This window comes from Chaetodon auriga, chromosome 13 (genome assembly GCF_051107435.1).
Source record: "Chaetodon auriga isolate fChaAug3 chromosome 13, fChaAug3.hap1, whole genome shotgun sequence".
Taxonomy (NCBI): domain Eukaryota; kingdom Metazoa; phylum Chordata; class Actinopteri; order Chaetodontiformes; family Chaetodontidae; genus Chaetodon; species Chaetodon auriga.
Window position 1 is genome coordinate 20,872,448 of NC_135086.1, and position 23,900 is coordinate 20,896,347.

A 23,900-nucleotide genomic window follows, 5' to 3' on the forward strand; every position below is an offset into this window, starting at 1 on the left:
CTGCGCTCCCACTCCTTTTATGGGCATATTGAGCCTCAACAGGAAGCTGGTGTCACTTTTATTATTGTCGCAACCAAAGCACATATGATCATATTTTTTTCTTGGATAAAAAGAGTTACCTGTAGAACTATATAAAATGAAAAACATATCACCCACATTTGACGTAATTAAAGTGAGTTTATTTCAACACCGGAAGTATTGAATGCTTATTTTCGACCATCATAGGTTCTTGTTTCTGTCGGAATCAGTCCGTCAGCGGTCCTTCTGTTTCCGTATCTGGGAGGACCGCAGTGGTGTGATTTCTGAGGAGGACTTTATCTGTCAAAATGCAGGTTTGTAACGCTTTGTTATGCTTTTAAACCCTGAGGTTCAACGTTAATGAATGAGACGAATTAACGTCGGTTGATGTCGGCGTTGTGTGTTGAGAAAATTTCAGAGTAAATCTTTGAAATTTAGCCCGGCGTACCAACAGCGAAAATGTTACCTTCACTGTTAGCTAGCAAGTTAACTCAGTGCTTTATCACCCAAACCTGTCAAAGAAACAGGGAAAGACATACCTGCATGAAATTAAATGGAAGTAGATCTGAAACGATTAGTGAGAAATCGATTAAATTCTGATAATTTTTTGGATTGTTTCAAGAATTTGGGTGTAACGGCTTCGAAAACGTAAATAATTCAGATGACAGAAATTGTGGAAATGTTATATATCTTTTTTAAAATAATTTATAGAGGGAAAAAAAAAGTCATTAAGCAGCTCAGATTGCGTATTTGTTTCAAGACTAGTTTAAAAACCCAAAGCGTTTCAATCCGCAGGGATTTAACACAAATCCTCACATTTCAGTGCCTGAAAGCAGCACTCTTAACATTTTACTCATTATCTAAATGTGTCGTCACCAAGTACTTCTGCAAGGTAATTGGCTCCAACATGTTGTCAGTTCTGGTCTGTCACTATTACTTGAAACTGCAACTCACTGAGCTCGAGTCATGCCTGCAGTACATTATCCACACTGCAGGTCAGGCAGATGCTCAGGGGCCCGGAACTTTAAACCAAAGCTTTATATGTAGATTGATCAGCATCCCAATGTGAATTGAAGTATTGTCAAAATTACTGAAAGAACTACAGACACATCCACATTTTCTGAACAATTCAGGGTCTGCAAGACATTCAAGCTGTGAATATGAGATCCCCAAGAAACACAGGTGACACAGGAGTAAGCGGGAGCCCATGTGCATTTGCCTCCTCGAATTTGGAAAAGTGACATGCCTGTGTACAGTTTGTTGAAATAAGGTTTTTGCTGTCTTTTGAACTATTATCTTTAAATCTAATTTCATATATGTGTGGTGCCTAAACAACCACAGAACCCATCCTGGCCCACAGTGTCCACATCCATGTCTCAGACCATGTCTCATTCCTACATCAGTAAAACAAAATGTTTGTTAGAGTTGGGAAACTCTTGTTTGCACAAAGACTGAAGATAAAACCCTGCCCTAATTTGGTACTTATCCTCAAAAAAGGCTGGCATTTCACTCTTCTGTTAACAAAAACAGGACATCACAACGTTCACAGTAACAGTGCTTGTTATATATATTTTGTTCTGTCCAGGACATCAACGAAGACACAGAGTGGAATGATATCCTGAGGAAGAAAGGCATTCTTCCTCCTAAAGAGGAACCGAAAGATGATGAAGAAGAGGAGGCGTTGGCCCTCCAACAGCAGTCTGTTGGTAAGAGAGACAGTTTGGAATAAATATCAGTGTCACCCAAATCGCTTTGCCCCACAGTTTTGGTTTTATGTGCTGAGCATGTTGATGTGACTGTTGCTGTTGTTGTTTCTCTGAACAGTCAAAACGTATGAGGACATGACGCTGGAAGAACTGGAAGAGAATGAAGATGAGTTTGGTGAAGATGATGAGGCTGCCATTGAGATGTACAGGTGAGTGGAGATCGTGCAGGGAGGGGTCTGTTGCACTGAGCAGCTCCCAGTCATGTGCATGTACCTTTACTTTGTGTGAAAGATTGCAGCATTTGGCTAATAGCTAGGCTAGAAGGGTGCTCACAGCATTGGGGCCACTGACCAAGCATCTGCATGTGACAAATTTGGAGGAAGAACTTGTTGAAATATCAATTAAGGATAAATCTGTAATACTCTGACAGACTCTCATAATGGAATGGGACTCCTGTCACATGACTCTGGCTGAAACCCATTCGCTCTGACTGTACATTGATGAGAAATGTGCTTCCTTGCAGACAGAAGCGCCTTGCGGAGTGGAAGGCGGCTCAGATGAAGAATGTGTATGGGGAGCTGGGAGAGATCTCAGGGCAGGACTACGTCAAGGAGGTCAACAAGGCTGGAGATGGTGTCTGGGTGGTGCTGCACCTCTACAAGCAGGGGTAGGTGGTCTAACAAAATCAAGTCCTTCACCAAGTATGCCAAATAATACAGAGAACAGAAAATAAAGGGACAGAAAATAGTGTAAGTGCTGCTTTGTTGCGCTAAGAAGATAAGTAAATAACTGGATTAGCTAAATCACAGAACACAACAATTTTGATCATCAAATATTTGTTTAAATCATTTATCTAGCAAAAATGTCAAGCGTTCTCTGATTCCAGCTCCTTAAATATGAGTATTTGCTGCTTTTCTTTGGATTTTGTCATTGTAAATTGAATATCTCGTTTTAGACTGTTGGTCAGACAAAGTGAGCCATTTGAACATGGCACCATGTCTAGCTTTGGCTCTCACCCTTCTGACACTTTCCAACCAAAAAGTGCAGCACTAACTGCTCTGTGTGATGTTTTCTTCCCCTTCATCTCGTTTCCCAGCATCCCTCTGTGTTCGCTCATCAACCAGCACCTGAGTGTATTGGCCAGGAAGTTCCCTCAGACCAAGTTCCTCAAGTCCATCTCCACCACCTGCATCCCCAACTACCCAGACCGCAACCTGCCCACCATCTTCGTCTACTTCGAGGGAGAGATGAAGGCCCAGTTCATTGGGCCGCTGGTCTTTGGGGGCATGAACCTCAAAGTTGAAGGTAAGAGGTGATTTACTTGCAGAAAAGCTTCAACGTTAAGCTGGGGTTGGCAACACTGGAGAAACCAGCAAGAGTAAACTAGATAGTGAAAGTATCCAACTGAAACATCCCATCCGCTCCTCTCATGCCTCTTTGCACTGCTGGCTTGACTGATTCAACTTTAGGACCGTAATGGAAGATGTAATTTGTGCTGCTATTTGTAAATGAATGACTTCACTGACAGTCTAACAGCTTGCACGTTTCATCATATGTAAAGATTGAAGTGTTTACTTGTCCCGTCTGTCCCATGCAGAGCTGGAGTGGAGGTTATCAGAGAGTGGAGCGGTGAAGACAGATCTGGAGGAAAACCCCAAGAAGCAAATCGAAGACAAGCTAATGTCATCGATCAGATGTTCGGTTCCTACACAAAGGGACAGTGACTCTGAGGATGAGGACTATTAGAAAAAAGCCACCTGTGACTCCAAACCAGAAAGGCTGTGTGGCCGCAGAATGAGAAACACTCAGAGGACCTTAAAGCCTCTGATGAGCAGGGACAGAGAAGGCACAGCATCGCCTTCATCAGTGTATACATTACATGTTTTGACCATGTCTGCGGTGCTCTTACATAGGACGCAGTCCTGCTCACATGCACATGGACAGGATAGAATCTAACCTATGACCTTGTTGTTGAGTCCTGCAGCTTCCTGTACATCTCTGTGGGAAAGTGGGAAGAACAGCAAACAATCAGTTTTTTGTAATTTGAATAAACACCCAACTGAACCTTTACAAAGACACATTTGAACTTTTTTAATACGTTTAATGAGAATTATGTCACAAAATGTACATGTACATTTCAATCTGTTAAATTAAATGTGAGTTCACCTCTTTGCCACGATAACCTGTGCCACTTTGTTTCCTCACATCTCGTTTTTTTGGAGTCTGTGACACTGAAGGACTGTCTGAAGAGTTTATTTTGTGCAGTGTGCCGAATTTGTGCTTGGGAACAATTCACATGGACTCACACCGATTGACAGGAAGACACATGGCAGCCACGGCAGTGCAGATTTTTTTCCATCTGTACAATAATTTATTTGGTTTCTGTCTGGAGAAACATGTCAGAGATGCTGTGCGGCGCTCCAGCAGCCAGCTGCCTGCTGCTTCTCTCCTGCTCAGCTTGATTTCTTTTGTTGTTCTTGTCCATCTTTCTTCTACAGCATCCCCTCCGGCAGACCTCGGATCTTCTGTTTCATTAGGAACAAAGAGAAAAGTCGGTGTGAGCAGTAAATCGAACCTGAACAGTGATGTAATTTAATGTGATTCATGCTTTCACTCCTAATCGCTGGGTCAATACTCTTCCTGAAAAGGTTGTTCTTTGAGTTTGTTGTTTGTTGTTCCTCGCTGATGCTGACAGGTGTCGATGAGTTTCCTGACTAAGGAACCTTCTAAAACAGTGATTCCCAATCTGGTGGTCCAGACTCCAAAAGGTGATGTAGAAAAATAATAATCTACATTTAAACTAAATGTGTTTTCTCTCAACTTTGCTTGACAGTTTGACCTCTTTCAGCCTCTTAAGGGTTCACTCCAAGGGTGTAGGTTTGATCTTTGGTTTGAAATGGAGCCGTGACTTTTTCTGTGTTTATGGTTTCAGCACATTTCTTTTTGTGGACAGTGCCATCTGCTTTGTGCATTATTTTTGTGTGTCCCTGGCAGGTCAGGGCTCTGTTTCATCCTCTGTAGGTGCTGCCACAGTATGTCTTCATCCTCTGAAACATAGGGCTGGCAGTTAAAGAATGGTATATGGAAGTTTTCTTACCAAAAGTAGCACCTTCTTGTTTCTCCTCTGGGAAAGCTTTGGGGAAAGTCGCATCAAAGGATGAACTGAGTGAGACTGTAGAGGAAGGAGGAGGAGAGTTAACTCAGAAAGGCGTCAAAGCAGAGATGAAATAGCTGACGACCATCTGACAAAGAGATGGTATCAGATGAGGCTTAAAAAATCTATTTTACAGCTTGTGTTCAGACCAACAATAGTATTATGTGAAAAACATGCAATACAGAACAATTTATAGACACCTAAAATACAACAAAACTAATAATCTATCGTATAATTATATTAGCTCTGATGCTAATGAGGTAAATCCAATGATCTTGCATGAATTTTATGTCCAGTAAACTACTGTAGCTGTTAGAGGGATTGGACCAGTGAACGATGCTTTGGTTTCTGAGTCAAGTATCCTCATAGCAGCATGTTTGGTAAACTGTTAAATACTGAAGCTTTCATCCAGTTTCTGCACAGATTTTAACCTAGTTCATTTACTCTTGATCAGATATTGGCTAAATCCTAATTTTACCAGTTTCTGCCATTGGATTCAGGCAGTGTTGTTGTATGTGTTGACACAACGTTTAACATTTGGAAGTTTGGGCTTCTTTGGTAGAAAAACACATTTCACATTTGTGACAGTAAAAAAATATCCAAAAAAGATAGATTTGGCCTCAGCAGTGAAACCCAGGTGACGAATTAGCACTAGTATTGAATCAGCAATGGACATCTCTGACCAACTGTCAACACTCAAATTAAAAAATAGATAAATAAAATCAAACAGCACATTTAATCTGGTCTGAGTCAGTTTCCTTTTTCAGAGACTTGATCTCCTCAGTGCTCTCAGGTCTTCGTTGTTCATTTAAGCATTGAAAAAGTCCATTTTGTTAATAAGCCTGCACTCTTTCAGCACATGTTCTGCTCCTCCACATCTGTTGCCACTGAAAATGACCAATCAGTGACATCTAATAAAAGCAGCTCTTAAACATGCCGACAGGTGACACCGCAGTGGTTTGCTCGCTCCTCTGCTCACCTCATGCTGTACAGCTCCAACAGAGTTACGTGCTTTAGAGTAATGAAACAGGAACTGAAAAAAAGGAGAAACACAAATCAGAGAGCTGCTGCTGCTGCTGCTGCTGCTGCTGCTGAGATAACAGCAGACACAGAAAATAAAGAGAAGTGAGTTTGTGTTCTTACTCTTTTGAAAACATTCTGGACTTGGTCCTGTGGAGAAACACGATTTCCATTTAAGAAGTGAATTAACATGTAAAATATGACATGGGTTGTTTTTACAGTTTGGATATTCGGGATGGTTGCATTACAGCATTGTCCACTTCACACTGTTAATGTTCATTTTGTCAACAATACAATGGAGGCTACAGGAACGACAGCAAAATCTAGTAAATGCAATGCAACATCCAATAAATCCTTTCTGTAAGAAGCAAATTTGCAAGTTGATTTCCCCCCAATTTCTCATTTTGTGTGGTTTCAAAAACAGCTTTCTCCTTCTAACCAATGCTTATGCTTCTGATTTGTTAGTTATTTAGAATACATTTAACATGATGGACTAAGATTTGTGTTGGAGGTTGCAGGTAAGCATTTGTTTTGATGTCTGGAGAAAACTGTCCTGTTTAACATTCTGTCATTAGCACATAATTCTCACATTAACACAGCAAACGAACCAGACCATCCCTGAGCAGAAACAGGGCTGATGGGAAATGTGGTACTCCATTTGTTGAAACCTGAATGTTAATGGTACCACAACTGTAAGTGTATCAGGGTGTCACGGTTCGTTTAGACAGTGATAAATGTGAGAAATGCTAGAAATACTGTAGATGATATTATGTGTCTTTAAGGTTTTCAATGTTTGCTCTTCGCCTACCTCATTCTGGTCTCTCCACAAAACATCACTCAAATCATCGCTTTGGGTGTCTCGCACCTGCAGACAAACAACACATTACTTTCTAAAATTGCTAATGGACAGTGAATGCAGCACAATATATCTCAACACTGATGACTGCACGTCCTTTTATTGTTCCTAATATAGACAGCCTGCTGCCGATCTATATGTTTACCAAACGTTACTGTCTGTCCACGTTTCTGTTCTCTCACAATATTGTTCTTTCAACAGAAAGATTGATGTTGATGATCACATGAGACTGCATGACCCGGAGATGTTGATTAACCACGGAGTCACAGGTCTCTACAACCACTGCAGCTTCTCTGACAACCTTACATTAAAAGTCCTTTCTATAGTCACAACCTGAAAATAATTTATTGTTAATTGTCTCAGATATCACATGTGCGAAAAGAAGTGTGAGTTCAAAGAAGGGAGACTTCCATTTAGCTGTCAGAAAGTCTTAATGACAAGGAGTCATATAGAAATGTAAAATGAAGAGAGGATTTCCCACCTTTCTTAACGCTATCCCATCCTCCCACTGGTCCAAAGGACTGGCATCTGAGTGAAGAGCACATGCAAGGATATTTTCACTCATACTGAAACTTATACTAGGGCAGCATCTCAGGTCCACAACACTCAAACTCTGAAATGATTTTTTTTCTACTTTATTGTCTTTCTATTTGCTGTGTGAGTACAACAATGTACAAAAATCTCATTGGAACAGACAGAAACTATCCTGCATCTATGGTGACTTTATGAAGCAGCGTATAAGCAGAAAATACTGAGGCTTTATATAAAAAAACATCAGCAACTGTTCATTCATAATTAATATTGTAAAATCCAGATTTAGATATGTTGTGCTTCTCAGTTTCACCCCTGAAAGAGAAACATAAGACTGGCTGAAACTGGTTTTGGCTGACCTCCAGTGGTTGAAGTTCTCGCCTTGATGCAGCGATGCTGACGTGTATTCCAGATGTGCTTAGTATATCCTGACATCATAGTTATGATGTGGTTAGTGTAACAAAGCCAAGAGTGGTCAGTGAAATGATGCTTTTCAGGCAGGTCCTAACTGTTGTTATTATTATTGTATATTATTTGCTGGCAAGTAACTAGAGACATTTATATTATACTTAAGATGCGAACTTAAGCATAATCTTGAGATAATAGGACTTTATTTAAGTCTTTCAACTTTATATTTCAATTCCTTTTCATTTCATAGGGAAATATTATCCATTTTACCAAGTTACTTTATAGATTAAGATTAAATTAGCACCTTAAAGATTACAATGCATCTTCATAGATTAACTACACAGCAGTGTGTGAGTTGTTCATATTATCTCCACTTTGATCAACTACAGCATGAAAATGCTGTTTACACACACACACACACACACACACACACACGCACACACACACATATATGTAAATGTATATAATAATGTAGTACAATAATAATAAACAATCTGAAAGGATTTTATATGAGTACTTGTACTTTTAAATCTTTGAGTACATTTGTTGTTAATACTTCTGTATATAGTATATATATAGTAAAAATTCTCCACTACTTTTCTTTAATAAGGCATACTTTATAAAATGTTTATATGATGAAAAGGTTGTTAAATAATTTATTCAGTAATAAGTCATTAACAAGGAGAACTTATTATATTATTGTATATGCTCTCCCAGACCCCTCCAATGGACAGTTGGTCCATTTACTCGAGAGCATCCAGACTAAAACTAACATTTGAAATAGACTGTGGTACCAGTTTTTCTTTAAAACTCTCTTATAGGTTAAGATGATGTTAAATATAAGCCAAATAGATTCACGATTCTGGTTGTCAGTATACTTTTACGTGTGTGTGTGCGTGTGTGTGTGTGTGTGTGTGTGTGTGTGTGTGAGGTTTTTCCTGTGCACAGAGTATAAATTTGAATTAAGCATTTAATGACCTTTTTGCTTAAGGCACATGACTTAAGATAAGGCACATTCATATATAAAACCTAAATTTTCCCAAGAAGCAAACAAATGTTTAATGTTTCTTGTGCATTTACAATAATTACTGACGTGAACAAACCAATATTTTTTTAAGCATAATAAAGCATTAATTTAGATGTAAATTACTCCTTGTTTTAAAAGACCTATCAATCAATTTAGACATGATCACCTACCTGTTGTGCTCCAAGGTCCAAGAAACCAGAAGAAACATAAAAGAAAAAGTTGTCGCACAGTTGGCAAAGTCATCACTCTGTGTTTCTTCTCTCCTCTTCCTCTCTTAATTCCTCTCAGGTTTGCTGGATTCGGTTTGGTTCGTGTCAACTCGTTGTTCTTGGTCCAACAGCTGTGTGGTCTGAACACTGTGCCCTCTGCCCACAGCAGTTTAAAAGCACACAGACTTGCCGGCTGAGAGGCTTCCTCTCATACCCAGAGGTGACCAATCACACCGACCCGGTCATCAGCACACCCTCTTGCGCAAATCCAATGCATCCTCCACCCCTCCATCTCTCTCCGTCTCTCTCTCTCCCTCTCTCACACACACTCACATACACACAGACACATCTGCTCACACACATTTTTTCTGGGAATCACACTGCACTGGGAATACTGGGCTGTGTTTGTAATACAACTGATGCAACCTGGGATATGTGCTGATATCAGGTTGTTAATATAGTGTGGAAAACATGACTAGAATTTCAAATTTTTGTTAACCATGATGAAAAGCAGCTAAGTAACAACATTAAATGTTATAAGTGAGGGAATGGTTAAATACAGACTCATATGATGAAATGTTTTAAGAATTTAACCTTTGAAAACAGTTCACAGTGTAATATTTATGAAGCTCAGTGCAAATTGTTATTAGGCTTTCAGGAACAATGGCCATATGAACCTGAATTACAGACATATTGTCTAAGTTACTGTAACTACTATAGAGGCTTAAGTAAAGCAGACATTAACCAAAAGTCAAAAATCCCCACTATAATATTCAGGTACAGTACTATTAACTAGAAAAGACAAAAGACTTCCTAAAAAGAAAAGGCTTTGTTGTTTGATCTACCTGAAAAGATGAGGTCCTTTTTGTTTTATCGCTTGTTATGACAATGTTAAGTTTGACTTAACTGTAAAATGTCCCTCACCTCCACTGTTTCTCTTACTCTTACTCTGTTACTCTTTCTAGAGGACAATAATAAAAGATCTGAGTTTTGTTTCGGGAAGCGAGCTGCTTTTTTCTTTACAGAGAATAGGAGAGACAACAAAGTTCTTTGGGATGTTATTTAAGAAGCTGTCTTAAGTCCTATTCTCACAAGTGATCCACTACTACAACACACAGTGAAATTAGTCACTAATTCACTATAATCATAATAAAAACAGTGAATCATATTTGTTGGTTGTGACTCAGGCAAAACAGTTTCATAGGAGTCATATGACTCCTTATAACGAAGCGCAGAACACAGACAACCGGTGGGTTTGTTGGTAAGAGAGTTAATTTTTATTGTAACTGGGAAAATAGATTAGACAATTGTGGTGGAGAATGAGGTCCAGAGGTTGCAGTTGAAGCAGGATGATGGAGGGTGGTGGCTGAGCGGGAGCGTGGGAGAGATGCTGTCGACCTGGGGTTTTGGCTGATCCTGAGACACAAAGACTAAACAGTGAACATGAGGAGACATCACAGATTCTATAAACTAGCTTTGGCCTTGACGTGTGCATACCACACAGGTGAAACAACAATCTGTTGAAGAGTGGTTGGGGAGCTGCAGTAGATATGCTGCAGGCTGATGGGAGGTAGGTGTGCAGATTGGGAGGAGTGATGAGTGTACAAAATGACCAGAGCTGAGAGCCAGGATGGAGGACCATGCCTACACCAATACATACAAAGGAATGACAGAAACTGGTTTGAGCTTAGAGACATGGAAGGTGGGATGAATCTTTAGTGTCTTATGGCGGTCAGCTATGACAACCAGCTATGCTTTGGTTGCAGAGGAAGGCGGCATGAGCATCCTTCAAGACCATGGTCTTGAACTGAGGGAACTGAAACTTCATCCACCAGAGCTGCAAACAGAGGTGGATGGAAACCCAGCCCATTGGGTCACATTGTGGCATACCTGTGACAGTACTTGACAGGGAGTTGTGTGCATACTTGACCCTCTAGAGATGAGTGCTCCAAGAAAAGGGGTTCCTGAAGGCCACACATCGAAGCACTGCTCCCAAGTCCTTGCTGGCCCACTCCATCTGACCATCAGTCCAAGGGTGATAACCAAAGAACTGACTCACCTTAGCTCCCTGACTTGCAATATAAACTGTGTGCCATGATCGGACACAATGTCAGTGGGGATACCATGGAGGCAAAAGACGTGAGGTATCCAGAGGTCAGCAGTTTTTGAAAATCTGTCCACATTGGTGAGTATAGTGGGTATTACCTCAGGACAGCGGAAGGCCGGTCACAAAGTCAAGTGCTATGTGTTCCACTCCCTCCAGCCAGTGTCCTCACTCCTCCAGGGGGAGTTTAACAGCCAGCAGCACAAGGATGAAGCTTCTGGTCGGTGGCTAAGCCCTGGGAAAAAACTACCCCTACCTCAGAGTTAGATGCATCAACCTCCACTATAAACTGACACAAGAGGTCAGTATAAATGAGCACAGGTGTAGATGTGAAGCATCAGAAAAGGCTGCTTCAGACTCAGGGGCCCAAGACAATGGGGTTGCAGTGGAGGTGAGCTGGGTAAGGGGCCACCCTGGCCACCCTGCAGTAATCTCTGATGAAATCTGGTACAAATTGGCAAAACTGACAAGATCTGCTTCACGGACATGGGCGTATGCAAATTAGCTACTGCTGGGTTGTTTTCTATTCATCTACCTTGCAGATTTGTAGCAGATGGTAAGATTTCCTCAAATCTAACTTACAGATGGGGATGGGCCCCCACTGCTGCTGGTGTGCCTCCTTTGGGAGTGATGGGGATTGGCTGGTTTGACCACAATACACACACTCCGTGCTTGCATCCTCCAGAGTCGATCAACTGGTTAGAGGCAGATCTGACCCAGCTGTGCTCTTCTCTGGGGTAGGTGGGGGTGTTGGAGCCAAAAGTGACTGATGAAGAGCATGACCCAGCTCTGAAGAGATGCTGAGGAGGAGTGAGAAATCATGGTTAGCTCTTTCCCTGCACCTCTCACAAAGGTGATTATCCAGCCTAATGGCTAGGGAAATTAAAGTGTCAAGATTAACAAGGTCATCCGTAGCCGCCAGCTCATCCTTAACCTGATCACTAACCCCACTTAAAAACATCCCCTGAATAGCCACATCCTTTTACTCCTATTCAGAAGCTTTTGTGTTAAACTCCGAAAATACTCGGCTACACTGTTGGAGCCCTGCCACAGTGAAAGGGCTGATTCTCCCTCACCGGTGTTGCCCAGTTTAAAGCATTCCCTCTAAGTAACTCCATTACATAAGCAATCTTAGACCTGTCAGTATTATAAGTTAGGGGCTGTTGCTTAAATCAAGTGAACATTGAAGCACAAAAGCCCTACAGGCACCTGAATCACTGGAGTAGCACTCTGGTGAAGAAATGTGGGGTCCCTGAGCTGAAGCTGGGCTGAAAAGGGAACAGGCCTAGTGAGATTAGACTGAGCTGCAGCTCTCATCCTCAGGAAATGGCTGGGTGAAGAGATGATCTACCTGGGTGCCGACCTAGTGAACACTGATAACTTTCAGAGGGTTTCCACAGCTTCACAGAGGATGTGATATGTTGAACCACGAGGGCACCTTGGCTGGAGAGGGCATGGCAGAGCTCATCTGCAACAAGGCAAGGATGATCTGTGTCCACCCAAAGACTTTTCTGTTATGACCATGAGGGTGATCAAGTGCAGGATGAAAACTAAGGGCAGGTTTGGTGGTAAAACAGTTAGTTTGATTGTAATTGGGTATAAGACTGACAGAATGAGGTCCAGAGGCAGCGGGGGAAGCAGATGATGATGCAGGATTGCTGGATATGAGCATGGGAAGGATGAGGGGAATTGTGCCTGGCAGATTTATTCATTATTTCCTGGAAACAAACTTTTGTTGTCCTGACATAAAGCAATAACCTGTTATCAATCATCATCATCCCGCAGTACTTGTAAAAATCTGAACACTGCTCCAAGTTCACAGGAAACTACCATGAGCTCTAAATGACTGTGAAGAAAATCCAGGGCAGTCCAACAATGCCCACTCATGTTCTGCCTCTCTGTCCTCCCTCCATCCACATTTACACTTCCTCTGGCCCCTTCATTGCATTCTCTATTGGTCTACCAGATACCCTCAGACTTTTCCACCTATCCCACTCACCTGACTCCCTTTATCCACCTGCTCACCAGTTTCTGCTCTCCCTCATCAGCCTTGCATTCCCAGTCAAGGTCAGCAGTTGTCGAACAAGGCGGCTGTGGCTCGGGAGGTACAGTCATCCACCTATCAGAAGGTTGGTGTTTCGATCCCTGGCCTTGGCAGTCCACATGCCGAAGTATCCTTGAGCAAGATACTGAACCCCAAAACCGCCCCTGATGCTGTGCCATTGGTGTGTGTATGGATAACGCTCGTAATGAGCAGGTGGCTTAGCTACTGTATGACTGTGTGCGTGAACAGGTGAATGCAGGTGAATCAGTTGTAAAGGCGCTTTGAGTCTTCAGACTAGATAAGCGCTGCACAAATACAGTCCATTTACCATCTGTCCCCTTCTGAAAACAGCCTGAGCAAGCCTGACCAAATGTCCCTCTCTGTAGTCTCCATGAAATTCTCAGTTTTTGGTTGTGTGACCACAGAAGTTGAAGTCCCTCTGACCTGGTGGTACTTCTGCTCCTGGGAAAACCAAACCTGAAATCCTCTTTATTGACCTTTATTGAGTGTTCACAGTCAGGGTCTCACTACAGTCGCTGATGACCTCCTGACCACATCTCTAGCTTCCTCAACAATGCAGTTAACCATCCTAGTTATTGGGCCTTATGTGGGTTGGTTAAAGTGAAACTGAAGATATGCTTTGAGTTTTTTATTGCCTCTTGCCATTTTTTTTCAAACTTCCAGCACTAACCTGCCCAGAGACAGATTCAAATGAGCAATTTGGCATCACAATGGTATAAATTAGTGTGCATTGTCCCTGATGAATAAAAAAAATACAAGTGGAGAAAGATATCCCTCTTGTTGTGGGACAACAAGGTTTCCTCTGCTGCTCTAAGTGAGTCAAACAGGTTCATCCAAAGCCCAATACAGTGTTGTTTTATTTAACTAATCAGTTTCAGGTAACAGGCCTGTTGTGCTGTGATGTGGACACCATATGATGTTCTGCTCAGGGATTAACTGCTTGGATCATTTTGACAGTTGTTTTGGTCTGAAATGGCAGACTTTAAATAATACATGACCTCATCAATATGACCTTATCTGCAGTCCATTGTCAGGCTGAGACTAAAAAAGGTGAACACCGTGCACTTTTGCTGTAGGAGAGCCTTTGTTGATAAGAGTTCAAATTATCAACATACATCATTGCATCAAATTATTACATGTACTCTGGAAGCGTTCGCTTGCAGTGGTGAGCTAATTGTTTTGGTTTTCCAGTGCATCAGGTGTATGGTGCAGTCGCAGTGCACTCTCATCAAATCAGCAGCAGGGAGCTATTTTCAGTAAACAAACTAATAAACCCACTGTACACTACCTCCCCACTACCAAACAACAGACAGGAAAAATAACTGACGATGATGAGAAATGTGGAATATTTAGCTGCTTGAGAGATCTCAAAAATTGGTGGAGACCAAAACTGAGGTCAAAGGATGGTGACTCTAGGACATCCATCCAAAATATAAGTTTAGCTGTGTTTTCTGTGTGTGTAAATTAGTAACTGACTGTTAACTCATTTGCAATAACATGTCAGGGATGTTTTGGGTTTTTGTGCCTCCAAGAAATCAATATGTTGTTGTGTGTTGTCATTGTGTCTGTGTGTGTGTGTGTGTGTGTGTGTGTGTGTGTGTGTGTGTGTGTGTGTGTGCATGCACAGGTGCATGTGCTTGTTATACCGGCAGCTGCTGTCCATCTGGCTCTTTTCAATGTATCCTTTATAATATACCATCTAATATATGAAATGATCTCCACAGCTCCACCATCAGCTTGTCAAATTCCTCCTGCTCATGACACTTCCTTTCTTCAAAGAAATGAAAAAAATCTTTCTGCCTGACGGATGCGTTGTGTTTCATACTGCAAATTTCTGCAAGTATGAAAAAAACCTTGTTCCTAACACTTTTTGTCAATAAAGAAATGACAAAGGATTTCAAATCTGCCCAGGGAAAATTCATCTGTAAAGTAAATTGACATTCTCAGCAGACTGATTGAACCAGCTTCCCTGTCTTGTGGCATGAAAAAGCAATAAACTTGAACATTGTTGACTCTTGAATCTTCTCAGTGTACGGCGCATTGAAGGTCCCGTAATCACAAGCCATCTTGTGTGATTGGCCTGCCCAAAAACAAAGGAAATAGGGATACTTGAGGTGCAGAGAAGAAGCTGAAGAGCTCTTATTCACATTCTCATTTTGAAACATGGACATGTTCCATTACTGTGGAATATGACGTATAAAGATGGCCCTGATCAGAATTGATTGTTCTGTCAAACGTCTAATAGCAGTTTTATCACCAGTTTTATTTGTATATATTTAAGTGATCTTCTATGAAATGTATTGCCCTGACATTTTGTACAGAAATTAGCTATAGTTGCAGCTTCCCATAACCTGAATTTCAAAGACTCAGACAATGTGATGCCACTTTAGATACCAAAACAAATCATTATGTGTTGTTAGGTAGGCGAGTGCAGTCAGCTGTGGGACAGACAACAATGGAAAATGTGGCGCTAATATACAACATAATAACAATGTATGAGAGACTGAAACTAGGGCTAATTTTGCTGTAATGTGAGGTACAGTTAAGTTTCAGATCCATGCTGTGTAGACTGTCTTCATATAACAAATCTGTCACAGGTGGTTGAAGCCACCTGATGCACTTTTGTACTGGATGAAACATCATCCAGAACTGTGCAGCATCAGTTGCCCATCTCTTGTTGACCACACCTATTTTGATTAATCCTATTTATGAATTAACTCCATCCACTGGGTGTCATGTAACTCTATTATGCAAAAAAAAAAAAAAAAAAAAAACTTTCTTTGCCTGCCTCCATGACACCAGTGCTGCTTCTCTGATTTTCATCTTATGACTTTCATTTTTCATGATTTTGTGGCAGGCGTGATCAATACCACTGCTTTGAAATAAGGGATGATGAGACTCCTCTTCTTAAAGTGCCTCTTAAACTTCTGCAGATCCACTCATTTCACCCTATCAGAGAGCCCCAGACAATAAAGCAACACCAAAAAAATCTTTAATGCTTCACAAACATCATGTAGTACTCACAACAGGAATCATGCATGACATGTCTATTTCATCATCAGCAGCATATACATATTAATCACGTTAATCATCAAGTTATCAGAAACAAATCATCATGATGTCATCAGACAGCAATAATGAGCACCTGCTCCTTCCACAGACATTTTCCTTAAACAGCCCACTAAAAAGGTAGGAATGTGTGTCATCCACTGAGGAATGCTGCTTAAAAGCTAAGTTTGTTATTGATCCAGTGGGTTGCTGAGGTAAACATGTCAACTAGCTGGTACCTGGCTTGATGAATTAATAGCCTAGCTCGGAGATTGGGCAGCTCGCCTTGGGATATGGAAATAATCCTACCAGTCTCTTGTTTACTACCAACTAATGTAATAAGATAATAAAGTCAACATAGCAGTTACTGGGAGCAGATAACGTCTGTCATGTTAATCGAAGAAATCTGATGATTTAGGATTGTTCTGTTTGCTTCTCTTTCTGGCCCGTTGTTTAGGACAGACTCTTGCTCTGGCACAGAATAAAAGGGCCCATTCCTTAATACTACGCAACATTCTTTGATGAGGTGAGCTGTCTTCTCCACAACTCATCCGTTAGTGACGACACCAGAGCAATTTAAAGGGTGGAAAAAATAAGACATGTCAATGGTGATTCACCCATTAGTGCAGCAATAAGTCATCATTAAAGATGCGCTGTTTCCGGGATGTTTAAGTGCCAGTTTCATGGGATCTTTAAAGCTGCATCAATATTTTTTTATGTTAAAGGCGTCCTGTGGAGCTTTCTTGTAAACAAAGAAAAGTAATCTTCTTCTTCTTTAAGGTTTATTGGTTTTGTTTTTGCTTCATGACGTCTGCTACTTCTACTCTATTTATTACAGTCATGCGTAATATAGCTTATACCACCAATTTCCGGTGAAACTACACTGCGTTTTTTTTTTCTTTCAGTACTTTCTGCAGCTGTTTTTCTCCTCACATCCATAAGTTCATTGTGGGTTAGATGCTGCTCTATGTATACAAACGGATAAAGATTCTGGGTCAACATGAATAGGAAAACACTGGCTTTACAGGATAAAAGCATAACAACCAGTGCTTATTCTGTACAGGATAATACTGCATCACGAGGTGAATTTTTTAAGTCAAACTGCTGGCCCTCAGTCTCTGGCAGTGGAATCCCAGCCCTGCTTCACCTGACATCTGATTTTCACTTCTTTTCGCCATGTTGTTTAGGTGAGGGTTGAAAAATGCAGCTCTGAAGCTTTCTGTGCATGTTCAATAAAACACATCTGAGCTGATCTTTCAGCTGCTGTGTGAAGATGCTGAACACATATGTGCTGTGCCCGTACAGCTGCTACCTGTGGGATGCACTCATGAGCAATAGAGCATTATGGCAAAATGTCCTGCAGTCTGCTGGTTCCCAGTACAGCCTTTTGGACTGATTGGTTTGTTGCAGCAGCTGCTTCATCACTGAACGTTTTGTGGTTTTTCAGACGTTACGATGTTGGATCATCCCTGATTGCTGCCTCTGTGTGTAAGTATGTTTGATTTGCTGCTGCATCCTCCTAAAGTGTGGAAGTGTTGCTGTTTGATTGCATATGATTGTGCAAATAAACACAATGTTCTCCTCCATTGTGTCACAGGCTGAAAGGAGCAAACAGAACACAGACAAATCTCCTGCATCTGGCAGAAAGCCGGAGTAGTTCTGCTGCTTAAAGGATAAAGCAGGCCAAATTATAGACTTTTCTTGTTGTCAACAAATCCCTCACAAGTTATTTTTGTTTAGTTGTGTGTGTGTGTGTGTGTGTGTGTGTGTGTGTGTGTGCGTGTGTGAGCATGTATCCATAGCCTTATATTTATTCCTCTGTGCTGTAGAGCACCAGAAACAATTAAAAACACATCAGTGAGACACCCTGCCGCACTGGATGACATGTTGCCTCATTACCATGAACATTTGACTCAGTCCTACATACACTGTCACACGCTAAAGCACCAAATATGTATTAATGCCAAACTGCAAAAAGTCCCCAACAAATGTACAATTTACTTTTAATCGAGTAACATCAATAAAACTGTAGTGCCCAGTTACAGAAGAAAATGACTCAGCTTTTCTGAACAGTGAAACCAAATATCTGTAAGCCATTCTTAAATATTTACATGCTCAAAAGGAATTAACTAAAAGGGTAAGGAAGTCTGAAAGTATTGAGAGATGGACTTTTAATGGGATTTGTTGACAGTGAATAGAATATGGGAGAACGCTAGCCTTATCCTAATGTCAGGGGAAAAAGATATAACGTACATTTGTTGGTGGAAGATACTGTCAAGGTGTTTATCAAGCTCCAGCATTAAAGAGCGAGTCCACATCACTTTGTGGTTGAAGCACATCAATGTTCTTCCCCTTATTAACCCCATAACTCAGCTTGCCCTGCCAGCGGACCTCACCTTTAAAATGACCCAGACTGTCACATCTCACATGGTCGATGCAGCTCAAGTGCTGCTCAGGGAACATTAACACATACACTTCAAAGGGCATTGCTCAACACTTTTCAATGACCATGATTTGTGATCAAATTAGGCTGCAATGTTTTCGCTGGAGAAAGTGCACAGTTGCTGAGTTCACTCTGCTAGTACCAGTTTCAAATTTGCCTTTTCTTCTGCCTTCTGATTTGATGTGTAGGGTAACATGCTAGGTGTCACAGAGCTATGATCTTGTGTTGTAAGCAATAAAATTCAAAATTTTAAAGTAAAATTTTTAAAAATCTTAGCTATTTGCCAGTTATAGCTTGTAAAATATGACATTAAAAGGAAATTCTATGAATGAAAACAAACACAAAGTAAAAACTAAGTACAGGCACATTACAGACCCCATGCATGGTCTGCAGATGCTAATATCTGTGTGCAAGTTGTTGCTTCAGGCAAAAAATGGACATTGCAACTGCTGAGTGCTTAAAATGAATTCTAGATTGCTGCAAAAGCACACCTAGAAGAAGATGTAGTGGAGCATAAAGAAGCATAAAATGGAATTAATTGAGTAAATGCACTTGGTTTCTTTGCACCAGGGTTATGAAGCACATCACGGTATTGTAGTCTAAGGTGCAAGAGCATGAATTTAACACTGCTGTGTTTGGGGCTACAGTTCAGTTCACAAAGGCCTGTCTTACTAAAGCTTTCTTTTCTCTGGTGTAACAGAGCATCAGATGTTTTGTTTCCTTTATGCCAGTACCTAATTAAAACAAAATTAAACGACTCACCCTCCTTTACCAAGAGACTGTATGTGAGAATGTGTGTTTGAGGAAATGACATGACTTCAAACTGTTTGCTGCTGTGCCTCACATCATCGTCACTGTGGAGTGTCTAACAGCCGAGTGGCTTGTTCAACAGCAAGTCGAATATGTGGCGGGTGACAGATGCTTTCCATTAACGCACAGTGACCAATGTAGCTCAGTCAACGTGTGTCAGAGGAGGGCAACACCCGCCACTGCCGAGGGGGAGGCGAGAACGAGAGAGGAGAGGAAACTGCAGCTTCTGTGCAGCAGCTGGATGAAAGAAGAAAACAAAACTAAATAACATGAGACATTTTCTGCGTCTGATCATTTCCCATGTGTCCATATAGTTTCACTGTATACGTGAGCTGGAACGCAAGGGCTGAAATGAGAAACACAAAGTTGACAAACCTCAACCTCTGAGCATTGTCTTTCCAACAGCCAAACGTCACAAAGATATGTTGACATCATGAGTGGCACCCCCCCCCACGAAGCATTTCCTGTCCACTCTTGGTGTGTAACCATCATGGTTCTTCACATGTGGTAGAAATGCAAAAGGGTCTTTTAGTTCCTGATTTAGCACCTAAATTCAGCTTTGGTGCTACGTAGTTGAACCCAACTGCTGTAGCTTTTATGATGAGATCCAAAAATAGCAGAAGAAGAAGAATCTGGGATGATTAATACAAGAAAAGAAGTTGTGTGTGTGCTGTATTTGCATGTGTCTTCATTTTGTCATTATTTTCCCTAATGATACACATTTACACATCATTAATTTGGATTCACACACACTTCAGCAGCATCATCCCTGAAATGGACAGCATTCTTTCAGGGCACGAGGGAAGGTGTTTGTTGTCTGAAGTTGGCACACTTGCTTGATGCAAGCAATCAGCAAATCACCATTCAACTGTCTACATGATTTGTACCTTCAATAAACCTCAGTACACAGTGAAAATTAACAACACACAAACACACACTGGGTGAAGCATCTTACCCACAGCTGCAGTAAAGCACTCTTACCTCAGATGTCAAAGCAAAACAGAACTATGGAGAATAATCCACAAAATAATACTGAAAAGACCCTCAGTGTGACGTCCATCTGCAGATCTGTTCATGTTGAGCTCTTGGCAAGGATTTGAGAGCATGCAGATGGAGTAAGTGTTGCAAACTTACATAAAAACACACACATCTGTTTCAACCTTGTCTTGCATCATGGGAGGTGTAGGATCCAAGGTTTTTTGAGTTTGACCTGTATTAAGACCTGAAATCCTGGATATCTCATCTCTGCAGCATCGACTTCAACCTGACCCTTAAAATTCCTCCAACATTATGGAAGTCCAATGCTAAGACGCCTTTAACTGTGCAAGAACAAACTTCTTATAGAAACACATCTCTTCTGAACACCAACAAAAAGTTGATGGCTTCACTCTTCTCTGGGTTTTCTGACCAACCTGAAACGTTCAACCTGCTGTAAAGTTCACATCACCCCCACGTATCACATCTGGCCTAATTGAGCTCACTTTGAGATGAGTCAGAGGTGCTATCATTGTGGCATCCAGCAGAAATGAAGGAGTGGGGAGTCTGAGCTCTGACATCTATCAATGGGATGTGTTGATTGGTGACATGGTGGAGCATTAGCTGTGATGTATCACCACCCTGCACTGTCAAGATGCAAAGGTCAGTCAGAAAACTCGACTGTCTGGTCTCACTCAACTACAGTCGTGTTAATGGCTCACTCTGGTCTGGGTCCCATTCACTGTTCACAACAAAGATGAGGGTAACGCTCCTCTACCAGCGGCTGGTCCAATTCTCTGCAAAAATAATAGAGCCTGAAGTCTAAAACATCCTCATCAGAAAAGCGTAGATTATTAGCTCTGAACCAGCCCATGTTTACCACACAGGTGACCTGTGGTCATGCAAATAATCACTGACCTCTAATGAGCCCCTAAAGCCCAAGAGGATGTTTTTGTTTTCCTTTCTCGTGTGAACTTATCATGTTCATTTGCATGACTAGATTGTGGAAACTGATAAATTATCTTTGAGTCGTCCAACATGCAGCCCACCTACAGAAAGTTCAGGCGAAATAAGTCAACAGACAATTCCATCAGCCCTGCACCTCCACACTGCCCTCCCTCACCTGGGCCAAGGAACAGATGTGAGAATGCTGTTCGCTGACTACAGTTCAGCATTCAATATCATTGTGCTCCCAAGCACGTCATCAAGCTCAGAGACCTGAGAGTCAACAAAGAGGGCCAGCAGGATCGGTTATCCCCTCACTGAACATTTATTAGGTTAATTCTTGCGTCAGAGCTCCGACCATGGCACCGGCTTAGAGCTGGAGCTGGTCCAGCTTCATCCTGCAGGCCAGAGGACTGCTGAAGTTTCGAACTCTTGAGTCCACCACTGTATCACTTTACCTGCACCATATTGACCCATGGATCACTTTACAACTTAACTACCTTATACTAATACCACACTTATACCATGCTTACTGGTACTGTACACTGCCTGCTGGTCTACAGCACTGGCTTCACCTTATTTATCTGGTTACTTACTGTTTACAACCTGTTTTACGTATCAGTATATGTATTACTACCTGTTAACACCTGTACACATCACACTATATATATCTATTTTCCTACCTGTTTAGAAGCTGTTATATGATATTATATACCTGTATCTGATTATTGTGACTTCTCTTGGATGTTTCACCCTCACTGTACAGAATGATACGCAAAGTTCGACACCAGAAGGCTGTTTTCAAATTCATCTACCGAAAGACGAAAGTTTCTCTGAGCTCATCTTAAATCTCAGTTTAAGACGTGTATGTATGAGCAGGATGTTGTGACATTAAAAATTTGGAAGCCAATATTGGTCCAATATGCAACTTTCAACAGTGATGTGGAAACTTTTAAGTGACATGCAGTCAAAGTGGCCCGTTCTGTGACACAGGAGACATCTTGTGTTCAGTAGTTAAACTCTAGAAAATAACGATAGTTGCATCTTTATAGATCCTGGAATTGATGTGATATATAAGCAGAGTATTTCTATTTCAACTGTTTATGGCAACATATCCTCATACCTAGGCATGACAGAATAGGTCGTTTGCCAATGACTGCCATTGTCTTTGGGTGGGTCTTGTCTTGGATCAGTTTTAATGTAAAGCACATTGAATTTCCTTCGAATGAGGTGTTCTATGTAAATACGGATGGGTGGATGTATGTTGCTAATTAAAGGCACTGACATTGTTTCATCGTAGTCGTTTTCATGGCTTGACCACAACACCAGAGCCACTCCTCAGACGCAGGCTGAAATTCCAAAAGTTCAGTGGTGCCTGATTGCCTTGTGCAGCTTTAACTGCTTTTTACTGCCCACGCAGTGACAACTGGAAGCGTCAGAGCATCTCTTATATGTTAGTGTTGTACTGATGCACACAGTCATGCAGTGAGTCACGGCAGCACAGAACAAAGTCTATCTTTATGACCTTATTAGTAACAGCACATTCCGAGAATCAGGCCCAGCAGTGCTGCGAGTGTGAGTCTGGTAAGAGTCAATTTGTCAGAGGAATTTTATTGGCACAAGAGCTTATTGGCAGCTTGATAACACTATTCACTACGGATCCATACGAGACAACAGGAACATATTAAACATTTATTATCCTCAGCAAGTTTAAATAGACATTTCTTTGAAAAGCAGAGTACAAGTTACTTGAATGAGTGACTGGTGTTCCTGATAGCAACGTTCTCACAGAAGGAGATTGAATATGAACTGCGATAAATGTAAATCTCACTCACTGTAAATCTCTAAAACATTATACAAACTTGCCATTTCAGTAGAGAGGGGCCTTTGCTCATTTCCCATCCGCTCTGTCTCATTTGTTTCAGCTAAATCTGATGAATCTTAAATGATTAAAGTCACATGTGCGGGTCAAAGATAACAGATCTCAGCACCAAGACGATTTACACAAATTGAATTAAGAACTTTTATGTTACAATGTTTTGATTGATGATTCAACCATTCGAATAATAATATTGTAATATATAATATCATATGTTGTCTAAGAAAATACTAATAATATCTGAATCCCTGGAGGAAAACTGAAAAAGAAGTTGGAACCAGATAAACCCGTTCTGTATACAGTATATGCAAGACTTAGCTGAGAAAATATCTGAAGTAAAACTGAGTGAAGACAAATAGAAATAAATGTAGCAACATCAGCTTTTTCTTTTCCGTTTAAATAAAGAAGAAAGTTTTATTTGTCAAACCACATGAACCTGACTGGACCTGTCTCTTAGCAGTCGAGTGTCTGAACCAGACGGCCTCTCCAGAATTCAGACTGCCATCTTGTGGCACTCTCAGCAGTCTGCACAATGTCACTGCTAACAGTGAAATAATGCATTATAACTCTTCCATTAAAATGAAACAAAAGTGAATTTACCATATTGATACTGTCATACTATTGGCATTCATTAGAAGGGTTAATGTTTTCTACAATGAATCATCTGAACTGAGGAATCCACCACAGTATCACTCAGTTTGT

The 23,900-nt window shown here is 41.1% G+C and overlaps 2 protein-coding genes across 2 annotated transcripts; one reads left to right on the forward strand and one right to left on the reverse strand.

Annotated features, from left to right (window-relative positions):
• Window positions 1–257: 257 nt before the first annotated feature.
• Window positions 258–3,906, forward strand: pdcl3 (phosducin-like 3). The gene is made up of 6 exons (XM_076746158.1): window positions 258–332; window positions 1,604–1,724; window positions 1,843–1,933; window positions 2,248–2,391; window positions 2,821–3,029; window positions 3,322–3,906. The coding sequence occupies exons 1-6, from the start codon at window positions 327–329 to the stop codon at window positions 3,468–3,470; spliced, it is 720 nt and encodes a 239-aa protein (XP_076602273.1). The 5' UTR covers window positions 258–326; the 3' UTR covers window positions 3,471–3,906.
• Window positions 3,907–4,064: 158 nt separating this feature from the next.
• nms (neuromedin S) lies at window positions 4,065–8,963 on the reverse strand. Its single transcript, XM_076746159.1, has 7 exons — window positions 8,891–8,963; window positions 7,236–7,282; window positions 6,707–6,763; window positions 6,022–6,048; window positions 5,858–5,911; window positions 4,822–4,896; window positions 4,065–4,249 (listed from the first exon to the last, which is right to left on the reverse strand). Exons 1-7 carry the CDS (start codon window positions 8,961–8,963, stop codon window positions 4,217–4,219), a joined length of 366 nt encoding a protein of 121 aa, XP_076602274.1. The 3' UTR covers window positions 4,065–4,216.
• Window positions 8,964–23,900: the final 14,937 nt, after the last annotated feature.